The sequence below is a fragment of the Gopherus evgoodei genome, chromosome 18 (genome assembly GCF_007399415.2).
Source record: "Gopherus evgoodei ecotype Sinaloan lineage chromosome 18, rGopEvg1_v1.p, whole genome shotgun sequence".
Taxonomy (NCBI): Eukaryota; Metazoa; Chordata; order Testudines; family Testudinidae; genus Gopherus; species Gopherus evgoodei.
The window spans coordinates 95,205-107,745 of NC_044339.1; the positions used below are offsets into that span (position 1 = coordinate 95,205).

A 12,541-nucleotide genomic window follows, 5' to 3' on the forward strand; every position below is an offset into this window, starting at 1 on the left:
GAGACTTGTTCTCTTCTCTCCATAAAGAGAAGAGGCTAGTTTTATGGTATTACAGATAGTGAGATAGCTGGACCCAGGATATTTTACCTTATGATCATTCTTGTGTTAAGAAGCAAGGAAACTGAGGGCCATGCAGATTTGCTTTATCTTGGAAGCACTTAAATAAGGATGGGTACTACAGAAGATAAAAGGACAGAATATCTGAGACTACTAGACCCAATATTTTATATGTTCCTTAAGAGAGTCTCCTGGTTGGTAAAGCCATCATAATGTTTAATCAGATTTGTTATCATCAGAACCTAGAATGATATGGGTTATACAATGTAGGGCATAATCAAGGTTGCTAAACCCTATTAAAACACAAAACAGAACAAAAAAACACACAAACAAAATCTTCCAAGGTTAAAAAAAAAATTGGTCCTGTGAACATCAAAACGTTAAACAACATGGCTAGGCTAACGGTTTGTGAAATGCTTTGCATGACCACCTGTCAACGGAGAGCTCTTTACCTGGGGTAATAAGGGAAGCACAGTTGGAAGGTGCCACTGAAACCTTTCCCAGAGATCTGCTCCATCCAGCCATTCTTCTCACATTTCTGCAGGGTTCTCTTCAGTAGATGCACTGCGGGAAGTTAAGTAAGGGTGTGTCAGTAACGTTATCCAGCCACAAGCCCTGACCTCACTATTCTATACAGTCCCCTTCTCGATGCAGTCAGCTTCTGTGTAGGACTCAGATAAAGAGCTGCTTTAGAAGAGGTTTACTACATATGTACGGTATGTAGAACTTACAGGGCAATTAGGTAGATTTCAAGTGTTGGGCATAAACAGTTAACAAACGTTAGGTACATCCAGACTATCTGCTGGATCGGCGGGTAGCTATAGATTTATCAGGGATCAATATATCATGTCTCATCTTGACATGATATATCGATCCCCGAATGCACTCCCGTCGACTCCGGAACTCCACCAGTGCGAGCAGTGGTAGCGGAGTCGACTGGGGAAGCCGCGACCATCAATCCCATGCCATGAGGATGGGAGGTAAGTCGAAATAAGATACGTCAACTTCAGCTACGCTATTCCTACGTAGCTGAAGTTGCGTATCTTACGTCCCCCCCAGGCCTTGGTTTAATCTCCTTTTGGAAAGATTTTAACTGTCAAGGCTTGTTGGTGGAAATATTAAGACTGGAGACAGTTCTTTTATAAATGTTCCTAATACAACATAATTCATTTTAGGTACACTGACCTTTTGTCTCTGTTCTGTTCCAATTGTTCTTTGAAGTATTTTTGCCTTAGTTTGAACACTTCATTCCCCATCCTCCCTATCTTTTGTTTTCAGATCCTTAGTTGTGATCTGGCACCTTCTTAGCTCCACCTTGTTACAGTGAATTGCTAGGGGAAGACTGAGGGATCAAGTACCAGAGGAAAAAAATTAAGACATGTTTTTGCTCCAGTCTTTTCCTTGGCACTTGTGTGCACTGATGGAGCCTACTGCACATATAAAGGGAACTTGCCTCTCTGGCAGATAGGAGACGAGCACAGCTGGTTCAACAGTTTGTCATGAGACAGTTTTCAGTTTCAATTATGATGGAACATTTCCATATGTTAACTTCCCTCCAAACCACTGACAGACAGGAAAGAGCCTTTTCATCTAGCAGATTCAGAAGAGAGACTCAGGTGGGGAAGGGAAAGAAAAATAGCATAAAAAGGAATATACTGTTTAGTAAGCATAATAAATGGAAAGGTATTCACTCCATCCAGCTTCCACAATATTGCGGAAGTGGGGTTTTAGAGAGAGAACATTTCACTGTAACAAAATCATTTGGGACTAAGCCATCCTTTTATCAGACTACAGACCATTCCCACTGAATAGTTTTAATTAAAAATAGCACTTAAAGAGCTGGCTTTATTAACTGAATGGCTCATTTCCATTAAACTATTAGCTTTGTCCATGTTAGATGCGCAAGAGTCCAAAATAATTATTTAAAAGAAAAAACACCTAGTTTTATAATATGTCTCATAAGGCTATTTTTAAACCGGGGCAGCGAAAGGAGTGCAAGGACCAAAATGAAAACCATGGCAGAGCACAGAACTCCTAACATAACTCCCTGTCTGCTTCTACATTTCCTCGGGTCTCCCGCTCTGGATAGTCCAGAAAGAGAGTGAGATCATTACAGATATTTCCACCTAGTGGTAGGGGATGTAAGTTAACAGATGGCATGCTGAAATGTTTCCACATATGACCAGTAGCAAACAGATATCATACATCTGCAAGCAATGATCAAATGTTCTCAGGCACTGGGGATAGATTGATTATGTACGCCTTATCAACCAGAGTTAAAATTTCCTACAGCAATGCTCTAAAAGCAAATAATGCCAGTGCTAAATACATATTAGACTAGCCTGGATATTCTTCCCACAGCAGAAATTCAAGCCGAGTCATGGGTCAAAAGATGAAGTTACTCACTGTGTGCAGTAACAATGGTTCTTCAATTTGTGTCCCCCTATGGGTACTCCACTGTAAATGTGCTTGTGTCCATGCGTTGCAGGTTGGAGAACTTGGGCAGCAGTGTCTGTTAGGCCCGCACATACGCTGGTCTCCTCTCATGCCCTACCATGAGGTTAGTCAGCATGTGTGGTCTAACCCCCTCATTTCCTTTTCTACGACAGTGACTGACAAGAACTCCAAGTAGAGGGGAGTAGGGTGGGTTGTGGAGCACTCATAGGGGGCCACATCTCAATGAATCATTGTTATGGCACAAGGTGAGTAACTACTATTTCAGGGATCGGCAACCTTTGGCAAGTGGCTCGCCATGGTAAGTACCCTGGCAGGCCGGACCGATTTGTTTACCTGCCATGCCCGCAGGTTGGGCCGATTGCAGCTCCCAACTGCCATTCCAGGCCAATGGGGGGTGGTGGGAAGCGGTGGCCAGCACATCCCTGGGCCCAAGCCACTTCCCGCAGCTCCCACTAGCATGGAGCAGCGAACCGCGGGCAGTGGGAGCCGCGATTGGCCGAATCTGCGGATGCGGCAGGTAAATAAACTGTCCCAGCCTGGCAAGGTGCTTACCCTGTCGAGCTGCGTGCCAAAAGTTGCCAATCCCTGTATTATTTTTTCTAGTAGTGTCCCTAAGGCTACTCCACTGTAGGTGACTCCCAAGCAGTATCCCCATTGGAGGGCTAAGACTTTGGAGTAAGGTCAGTTAAAAATGACAGTACTGTGGAGTCAAAGATGCCATTGGGGGTGGAGTTCCCAGCGACTGCATAAATGTTCTCTGAAAGTGTGGACTGATGCCCATGTTGTCGCACTACAGATCTCTGAGATAGGGACATTCTTGAAGAAAATGAGAGATGAAGATTGACCTTATGGAGTGTGTACAAGTAGTATCTGGAGGGGTTATATAGTGAACTTGATAACATTGTCTGATGTAGTTCAGGATCTACTTGGACAGTCTTTGCGCTAATATTGCTGAGTCTTTGGATCTTTCTGCAATGGAGAGAAAAAAAATCTAGGGGGACTTCCTGAAAACTTTTGTCCTGTCTAGGTAGAAGGCTAAGGCTCTCCTGGCATCTAGAGTGTGTTGTGTAGCATCTCTGTTGTTTTGGTGAGGCTTGGGGTAAAAGGTTGGAAGGTGAATCAACCGATTCACATGAAATGGGGAGTCTACTATGGCAGTGAATTTCAGGTGTGGTCTGAACATAACCTTGTCCCAAAACAATGCAGTGTAGGATGGATGTGCCATCAGAGCTGCTATTTCTCCTATTCTCCTAGCCAAGGTAATCACTATCAGGAAGACTGTTTTCACTGAGAGACATGCAAACAAACAGATAGCCATGGGTATGAAGGGAGGCCTAGTCAATCCTTTCAATACCAGGTTTAGGTCCCACATGGGAGTAAGAAATTGAGGAAGTGATCGGATGCAACAGCAGTGAGTATCCCTCTACTGGTTGGTGGAAGGCTGCTACAGCCACTGGGTGGGCTCTCTGATCTTTTTAGGGTCAATGCATAATCTAAGATATGTGGAAGAGCTGATGATATCAGGGAAATTTGTTGGGAAGTACACCAAATCCAAAACCTGGACTACTTTTGCAGATAAATACGTCATGTTGAGGACTGTGTAATACCTCTTGCATCTCCTTTGAACAGGAGCTTTTTTGGTGTTGGAACCAAGTAGGAGCCATGCCCTGAGCCAGCGCCAGAAAATCCAAAGATTGGGATGTAGGGTACGTCCTCCGTTCTGTGAGAGGAGGAATGGGAGAGGGATCGGCAGGCACGTCACAAGCTGTGACAGGTAAGGGTGCCAGGTCTGTCTTGGCCAGGAGCAAGATTGATCACGCCATCTCTTTATTTCAGCAGGACTTTTGACAGTAGAGGAAAGGAAGGAAAGGCACGGAGATTCCCAGACAGGGGAGGAGGAGAGCACCACTCAGAGTGTGTTGTTCTATCCCTGCTCTGGAGCAGTAGTGTGGACATTTCTTGTTCAGTGGACATTTCTTGTTCACGTAAATGACAAATAGGTCTGTGGTCAGCATCCATCACCTGAATGGATCATGAAGTACTACTGGATCTAGCTCCCACTCATGGTTGTAGGAGTACTTGCAACTGGATGTGTGCTTGGAAGGCAGGCTGCTGATAGTGTGATGTCATGGGAGATGCACCAGTTCCGTAGTCTCATCACCTCTGCACAAACGGAGGGCGACCTGGCGCCTCATCAATTTATGACAGTGCTATCTGACTGGCTAAGCAGCAGTTCTGCTGCTCTGTGGGGCTTAACCTTCTAGATTCATAGGCAATCAGTATTGACTTCCCCTTGTCCATTTCTTGCATCAACACTGCTGTAAGTCCTTGTTGGGTCGCTGCAAATTTAATCACCAACAACTGGTTTATCTCAGGGAATTTCAATCCTGGAGCCTGTACCAGAGCTTGTTTTAAATCACAGAAAGCTTCTTCTTGTTCGGGGTCCCCACTCCCATTCTACTTTCTTTCAATAACGCCACAAGGGTCCAGTTATAATGGCAAAATTCCAAATGTGTTTCCTTAAATATTTAAACCCTCCTAACATTACCCTCAATGCATGAGAGTCCTCTGGCCTGGATAAATTCAACAATGACTTCACCTTTTATTGATCTATCTGAATTCCTTGCTCCCCTAGGATCACCTCCAAATAATTCATCCTCCTTTGCACTAATTGGGCTTTTTCTTATTATCTAGGAAACAGGTTTTAAGGCTGAGTCTCAACACCCTTTTAGTCACCTCCGCCTCAGTGTTCCCCCCAAACTAATAGGTCATCTACATATGAGGTGACATTTTCCCAATCCTCTTTGGATAACTGATCCAGCATTAGCATGACATGTTGGTGGGCAATAGACAGGGCACAACGTACACCTTGGGGGATTCTTCTGAATAAGTACTATTGTCCCTTAAAGGTAAATGCAAAGCAGGCCCAAGGATCAGGGTGCAGTGGAATGGCAAAAAAACAATTTTCCAAATCTATAAAAGAAAACCCATTTAGGGCCCCCCTGTATTCATGCCATCATTTGAGGCAGATCTGCTATCATTGGTGCCATGGTGGTGGTAGGGGGGAGAAGAGATGTTGCGGGGGATCTTTATTAATTTGTCTAAAATCCACCGTCAAATCTCCAATCCCCTGAAGCTTTTAGTACAGGCCAAATTGGGCTACGGTATGCAGAATTCCCCTTTTCAAATCACTCCCTGTTGTTCTTATGATTCAACTATTTTTTCAATTCCTGCCTCTGCTTTGCACAGAATATTTATACTGTCTCTGCGGTTTCACTCATTCTCCCACAATTTTACCACATTCTGCTTTTTCTTAGTCCATCTATCAGGAAACTCCTTTATCCACATACCAGTCGATTCAGTGTAATCTCTTCCATTGCTTCTGCAGCATATAGTCTTGGAGTGTACCCTGCTGTCAGGCTGCCTTCTGTTGAGCCAGGCACACGCCACAGAACTCAGTTAGTTAAATCCAAAACCAACCAATTCCTCTTTAAAAAAAAAAAAAAAAGAGTCCCTAATATTAGTGGCTCAGCTGCCTGATTTATCTCTAGCATTTGTTCTTTACAACAAAAATCCCCCACTCTCTTTGGGTATAAGTATTTCTACTGAATGATCTATCTTTCCTGTCACTCCTTCCCCAATAAAGGATGCTGTTGTAATGGTTTCAGACACATATCAAGTCAAATCACAACTTCTATTTACAATATTTACACCAGCCCTGCTATCCAATAGGTCATCTTTGGGTCCATTATTTCCCACAATGACAGTTATTCTAGGCTCCCGTTTGAGTCCCATCTTAATCTAGTTATCTCCCACTCCTGGGGACCCATTTGCTGTGGGAGCAACTTGTCATCGGGGCTTCCCCTATAGGTTTCTCTGAATCCTCAACTTGCACAGCTGCAACTCTTTTCTGCTCCTTAGACATTTCTTCTTCCATCCTTTGCATTTCTTTGATTAATTCATCAGTATGTCTCCCATTCCACTGATCCATATTTACTCCCCTCAATTTCAAATACCTCCAAGCAATATTTCAAATCACATCTACTCCCTTCTGGGACTCATTCTGATTATTGCATCCTCTACCACAGCCTCTCTCTCACGGAATCCTGATCTATAAGCACTCTTATTTGAATATGTTATTGCTTCAACAAAGGGTACTCTGGGTTTCAATCCTTCTACCTTTCATCATTCCATGGCACATTATCCAGTGCATCCATAACAATTAACCCCTTGTCCTGGGCTGCTTGGTTCACCAAATTAGTAGACATTGCTAATAAATTCCTCTCCAATCCCTCAAACGCATCATTCCAAAATTCCCTCTGATTCAAATAAACTGACATTAAAGAATCAGCTATGATGTGTCTGGCAACCTCTGTCCTGGGGTTAGTCACCAGTTGTATTTCTCCAGCCAATAACCCCAGTGTTATTCTACTTAACAGGTAATCCCTAGGCGAATCCCCAGGCTTCATGTAGTCTGCACTGGATAGCACTTTCATGTGTCTTTGACCTCTCTCTTTCCCTAACAACATAATAAACTGCAGTATCAGCCGGTGTGCTTCTGGCTGCCTGTCCAAAGCCTTTTTCACTCAATCTACTGCCTCTCTAGTGGTAGCTGCCCTGATCAACCTATAATATTAATTCATATTTAAATTCTCTATTCCTCTTAACTCTGCCCACTGTACTAGCCATATAGCTAGATTTTTCATATTCACTGGGTCTAATGACTTTGCCATCAACTGTAAGTCTGATGAACTCACAGGAATTATGTGTGTCTGTTCTGACTGTATATCCCCCACTGCATCCCTAACTGTAGCAGCGATAACAGTGATAGAAAGGAGATCAGCTGTCTTTTCTGGTTTAGGCTCTTCTGACCAGTTTCTTATCTCTTCCCTCAGCTTAGTATAAAGCCCCTCTCGAGGCTTTTCCTTTTGACCCCCTAGATCTTCTCCCTACCACGTCTCCATTGCACTTTTCACTGAAATCTCAATCTCTGTTGTCTCCTTGGCACATGGCTACCACTTATAGTCCCTTCATTTTCAATTCTCTTTTTAATGCTGCAATGGTATTCTGACACCCCCCAACTGTGAGAAGCACTTACAATCTTCTCTTCCTTTTTCTTAGTCAGTTCTCGAATTAACGCCTTCATTTCCACCACTTGATTTTCTAATTTATCCTTATTTGCCTTAATCTTTTCCCAACCTATCATCATCTTTTCTAATTCACTATTGTGTTTCCCCATTTGGTCTAATTGGGTTTGCATTATCTGTGCGTGCCTGTTTTCCTTCCCACTACAAGTTTTCCTGGCAAGTATTAGAGTTCTCTTGTAGCATCTGTAGCTTTGAACAGATTTCCCCCTTACATACAATTGCCTTTTTACAGCCTGCTACAACAGCCACACTACGGCCATTTGCTTTTTCCTGGCATTAGACTTGTACAGCTGTACATATTTCTCAAACATGTTTTCTAAGGTCTCAATTGTTTCCCCAGGCTCCACTGCACCGTCCATCCAAGGGCATGTCCCAAATGGAACAAATCTCCTTTTTTAACAGAGAAGGGGCTTTAACTTTAGTCCACTGGGGTGCCTCCCCCACCCCTTTACTTTTCTTCTTAAGCAGTGTTTTAAACATTGTTACAATAACACCACACACACACACTCACTGTAATGCTAGTTCTCCATGTGATATCCTCCCCATGCGTAATTTTTTCCCCTCACAAATGCCACAAATAAAGGACTCCCCCAACACTAAGACTTGAAATCCAGCACTCTTTAACATCTCTTCCCCTCAACACCTGCAATTCTCTACAAAGCATTTATCTCAGGAATATATCTCCATACATAATCCATATATCCATGTAATATGTTACAGGCCTAGTGTGGATGAAGTGTGCTTGATGTGAGTTGCGTGTTGAAAACCGAAGCAAGAATTTGAGGTTTTAAGCGGTCAGGGGCTGTTTGTGAAAAATAATTTTGTTATGAGAAAGATGAAGAAATACCAGAAAAGAAATAACATTGGGGCATTGCCATAATAATGTACCTACTGCAGTTGTAAACAAGAACTGGGGATAGAGGAACAACTTTGGTCTGGGACTGTTTCTAAACAGCTCGGGTTTTGGCAATTTGCCCAGAACTGTCTCTTTGAAATTGCCCAGACAACTGATGATGTGACGGAGTGGCTTATAAAGGATTTTCGATACACTCACAATTTGGAGTCGTTCATGACTTCATAGCCCTGTTTAGATTAAGATGTGTAACGCTGGCTCCCCGCATCCTGTGATTGGACTGAATGCTGACTGGCCACTGGGACTTCAGTTCTGATCTTCAGACTCTGGTGTAGTATGCTTGGGTTATGAATGTGGAGTGAATGGTTTATTTTGTAGACAACAAAGAGTATTTGTGGATTATATACCAGCACTGTGTCCAGTATCTGCCTGCTCCCCTATCCTTTAGGGAGACTCCTGCTGCAGGTCTAACAGAGGGACATGTTGCTAATGGCTCGAACAGCAGCCCAGTCAACGAAGATAGTACCAGGTTGAGAACCCAGTAAGGCAGAGACTGCTGCACATGCAGATACAGGCGCTCCAAGCCCTTTAGGAACCAAGAGCTAACTGGGTTGGAGAATACCGATCACCTGTCAGGGTTCCCTCCCCACCCTGAACTCCGGGGTACAGATGTGGGGACCTGCATGAAAGACCCCCTAAGCTTATATTCCACCAGATTAGGTTAAAAACTTCCCCAAAGCACAAATTCCTTTCCTTGTTCTTGGATAGTATTGCTGCCACCACCAAGTGATTTAAACAGACATTCAGGGAGGGGCCACTTGGAGCCCTATCCTCCCCAAAATGTCCCGCCCAAGCACCTTCATCCCCTTTCCTGGAGACGTTTGAGAAGAATACCAATCAAATTGGTTTTTAAGATGAGCACAGACCAGACCATTTGGTTTTTAGTGTCCTAAAACCCAATCAGGTCCTGAAAAGAACTTTTTTTTTTTTTTTAATAATAAAGGACAAAAGAAGCAGTGCTGTAAAAATCAGGATGGAAGGTAATTTTACAGGGTAATAAAAAGACTTAAAGCACAGAGGATTCCCCTGTAGGCTTAACTTTAAAGTAAATAAAACAGGAATAAACCTCCATCTTAGCACAGGGAAAATTCACAACTAAAACAAAAGATAATCTAACATTTCCTTGCTGTTACTTACAGTTTCTGGAATTTTAGATGCATCATTTCAGTAGGAGCAGGATTACTTGCTTGGTCTCTCTCGGTCTCAAGTGGGAACACAAAAAAAGAGCACAAATGCCCCCCTCCACCCACCCTGATTTGAAAGTATCTTCTTTCCCCATTGGTCCTTCTGGTTAGGTGCCAACTAGGTTATTTGAGCTTCTTAACCCCTTACAGGTAAAGGAGGGGTTTTATGCTACTCTTAGCTGTATGTTTATAACACTGCCGTTCACTGGTAGGAGGGAATGCTGAGACTGCAGCTAAGTGGACTCTGATGGAAGATACTGTAAGACCTTCCCCCTTCAGGTGGAGCAAGTAGTCCAGGATAAAGGGGAGTGTGGCCTCCAAGGGAGGGACTCCCTTTCTGAAGTGTCCAGAGTGAGAACCTCTTACACTTTGCTAGATAGAAAGCAATCAACCAGAATGGTTTACTGCCCATAAGGACTGCGTGAACCAGTGCCCAAGCATCCCAGTTTTGTTTCGCTCAGACACAAAGATGCCAAGCTGTCAGATACAGGAATTTCAGATTTGGGTGGAGTGGGTGGCCGTGGTCCTGGAGATAAGATCTGGCCACAGTGGAAGACTGATTAGGGTATCTATCGAGAGGTTCAGCAACGTTGTGAACCAATGCCAGTGTGGCCACGTCGGCCCTATGAGAATTATGTGTACGATTTGCCTCTTTTGACCCTGAGGACCATCTTGTGGATGAGGGGTGTGGGAGGAAAAGGTGTAAAGGAGTCTGCTCCCCCCAACCCCACGGCAGACAGAAGGAATCCGAGAGAACGCCCAGGCTGTGCCCCAGATATGAGCAGAACTGGGGGCATTTCCTGTTGCTTCCAATTGCAAACAGGTCCACCCGGGGAAATCCCCACTTCCAGAAAACAGCCTCCAGGATGGAGGTTAGAGAGACCACTTGTGATGACTGGTGAAGGTTTTAAGGTTCAGGTACTCTGCTAGCCCATTCTGAGAGCCTGGAAGATAAGCAGCCTCTGGGTGAATGGAGTGGGCTAAGCAATAGTCCGAGAGTTTCAACACTTCACGGTAGAGGTGAGAGGATCGGGCTTCCCATTGTTGTTTACACAGAACATTGCTGTGGTGTTGTCTATGAGGACGGACAAACATCTGTCTCGGAGCTTGAGGCAGAATATTTGGCAAGCAAGGTGCACTGCCCCTAGTTCCCTGTTGTTATCTGCTGGTGCAACTCCTCTGGTGTCCAGCGACCCTGTGTCCTAAGAGACCCCAGCTGGGGTGCTCAGCCCATAACCGAGGCATCTGTGACCAGTTCTACTGAAGGTGTGGGTCTTGCAAAGGAAATGTCGGCACACAGTATGCCTTTATCCTGCCACCACTGAAGGGCTTCGAGAGTCAGAGGAAGAGTAACTACTCTGTCTAGCTGGTGACCACCTGGTACGTATACTGATGCCAGTCACAGTTGGAGAGGGTGGAGTCTGAGACATGCATGCTGCACCATATATGTGCAGAAGGCCATATTCCCCAGGAGCTTTAGACAATTCTTTGTTGTGGCGGTGGAGCACGCTTTCGGGCTTTGTGTAAGAGCTGAGAGGGCCCTTAAGTGGCACTGTGGTAGTGAGGCCTTGCCCAATTCACCTCGAGGACTTCTGTCCTCTGGACAGCGTGAAGGTGGACTTCTGTTTGCTGATCAGGAGTCCCAGGCTCTTGAAAGTAGACACTATGAAGTCCACATGTTGTTCCACTAGTACCTTGGACCAACTGCTTACCCGCCAGTCATCCAGATAATGATAGACCTGCACCTCTCTCCTCCTGAGGAAGGCTGCCACCACCACCATGCATTTTTGGGAAAACTCTTGGAGCTGCTGATAGGCTGAAGGGTAGAACTTGAACTGATTGATAGTGGTTATGGTTTATCACAAACTGAAGGTATCTTCTGTGCCCTCAGAAGATAGCTATATGGAAGTATACATCTTTTAGGTTGAGGGGGGCACACCAGTCCCCCGGATCTTAGGAAGGAATAATCGAGGCCAGGGAGACCATGAGGAACTTCAATTTCTTTAAGAACTTGTTGAGGTTTCTGAGGTCTAAGATAGGCCTGAGATGCCTGTTAGATTTTGGGATCAGGAAGTAATAGGAGTAAACCCCTTGCCTCTTAGCTCCTTCACTCCTCACCCTTAGAGGTGACTGCACCTCCTGGGCCAGGAGATTTTCATGAGAAGGGTCCCTGAAGAGGGATGGGGTAGCGGGGTTGGAAGGAGGGGAGAAAATAAACTGCATCGTGTATCACACTATTACTGTGCAAAGCACTGTGTGATGTTGCCCCACACCTGATAAAAGTAGGACAAAAAAACAGTCCACAAACATAGGGGTAAGATCCAGGTTCTGGTCTGGTGCACCATTTTTGAGTGCACCCTCAAAAGTTTTGCTTATTGCCTAGTGGTTGTTTTGCGGGTGCAGATGTTGAGGCCACAGAGAAGTGAGGGGCTTGTCTTTTCCTGAAACCCTATTCCTCCTCTGCTAAAAAAGTCTTGCCTCTGGTGGGACTGGTAAAAAACAGCCCATGGGCTGCAGCTTATAGTATTTCTGGGATGGGGTCAAACTGTGGAGGCCCAATGATTTCTTTTAGGCTATGCAGCCAGGCATCCGTTTGTTCGGGAAATAAGGAAGGATCACCCTTCAAACAGGAGGTCCTGAACTGTCTGCTGGACTTCATAGGGGAGGCCCAACAACTGCAGCCAGGAACTTTTCCTCATTACAACTCCGGTGGTCATCACCTGGGCTGCTGCATCTGCACCGTCTAGGACCACTTGGAGGGCTATGGCCCTGTCCTCTTCTGC

The 12,541-nt window shown here is 44.8% G+C and overlaps 1 protein-coding gene across 6 annotated transcripts in view; it reads right to left on the minus strand.

Annotated features, from left to right (window-relative positions):
• The window catches only part of HP1BP3 (heterochromatin protein 1 binding protein 3), a 95,794-nt gene that overhangs the window by 3,700 nt on the left and 79,553 nt on the right, over positions 1-12,541 (minus strand). For all 6 annotated transcript variants that reach the window (XM_030537701.1, XM_030537700.1, XM_030537697.1 and 3 more), the window contains one exon: positions 510-621. In XM_030537701.1, coding sequence (XP_030393561.1) covers positions 510-621 — 112 coding nt within the window. The remainder of the gene's footprint in view (positions 1-509; positions 622-12,541) is intronic.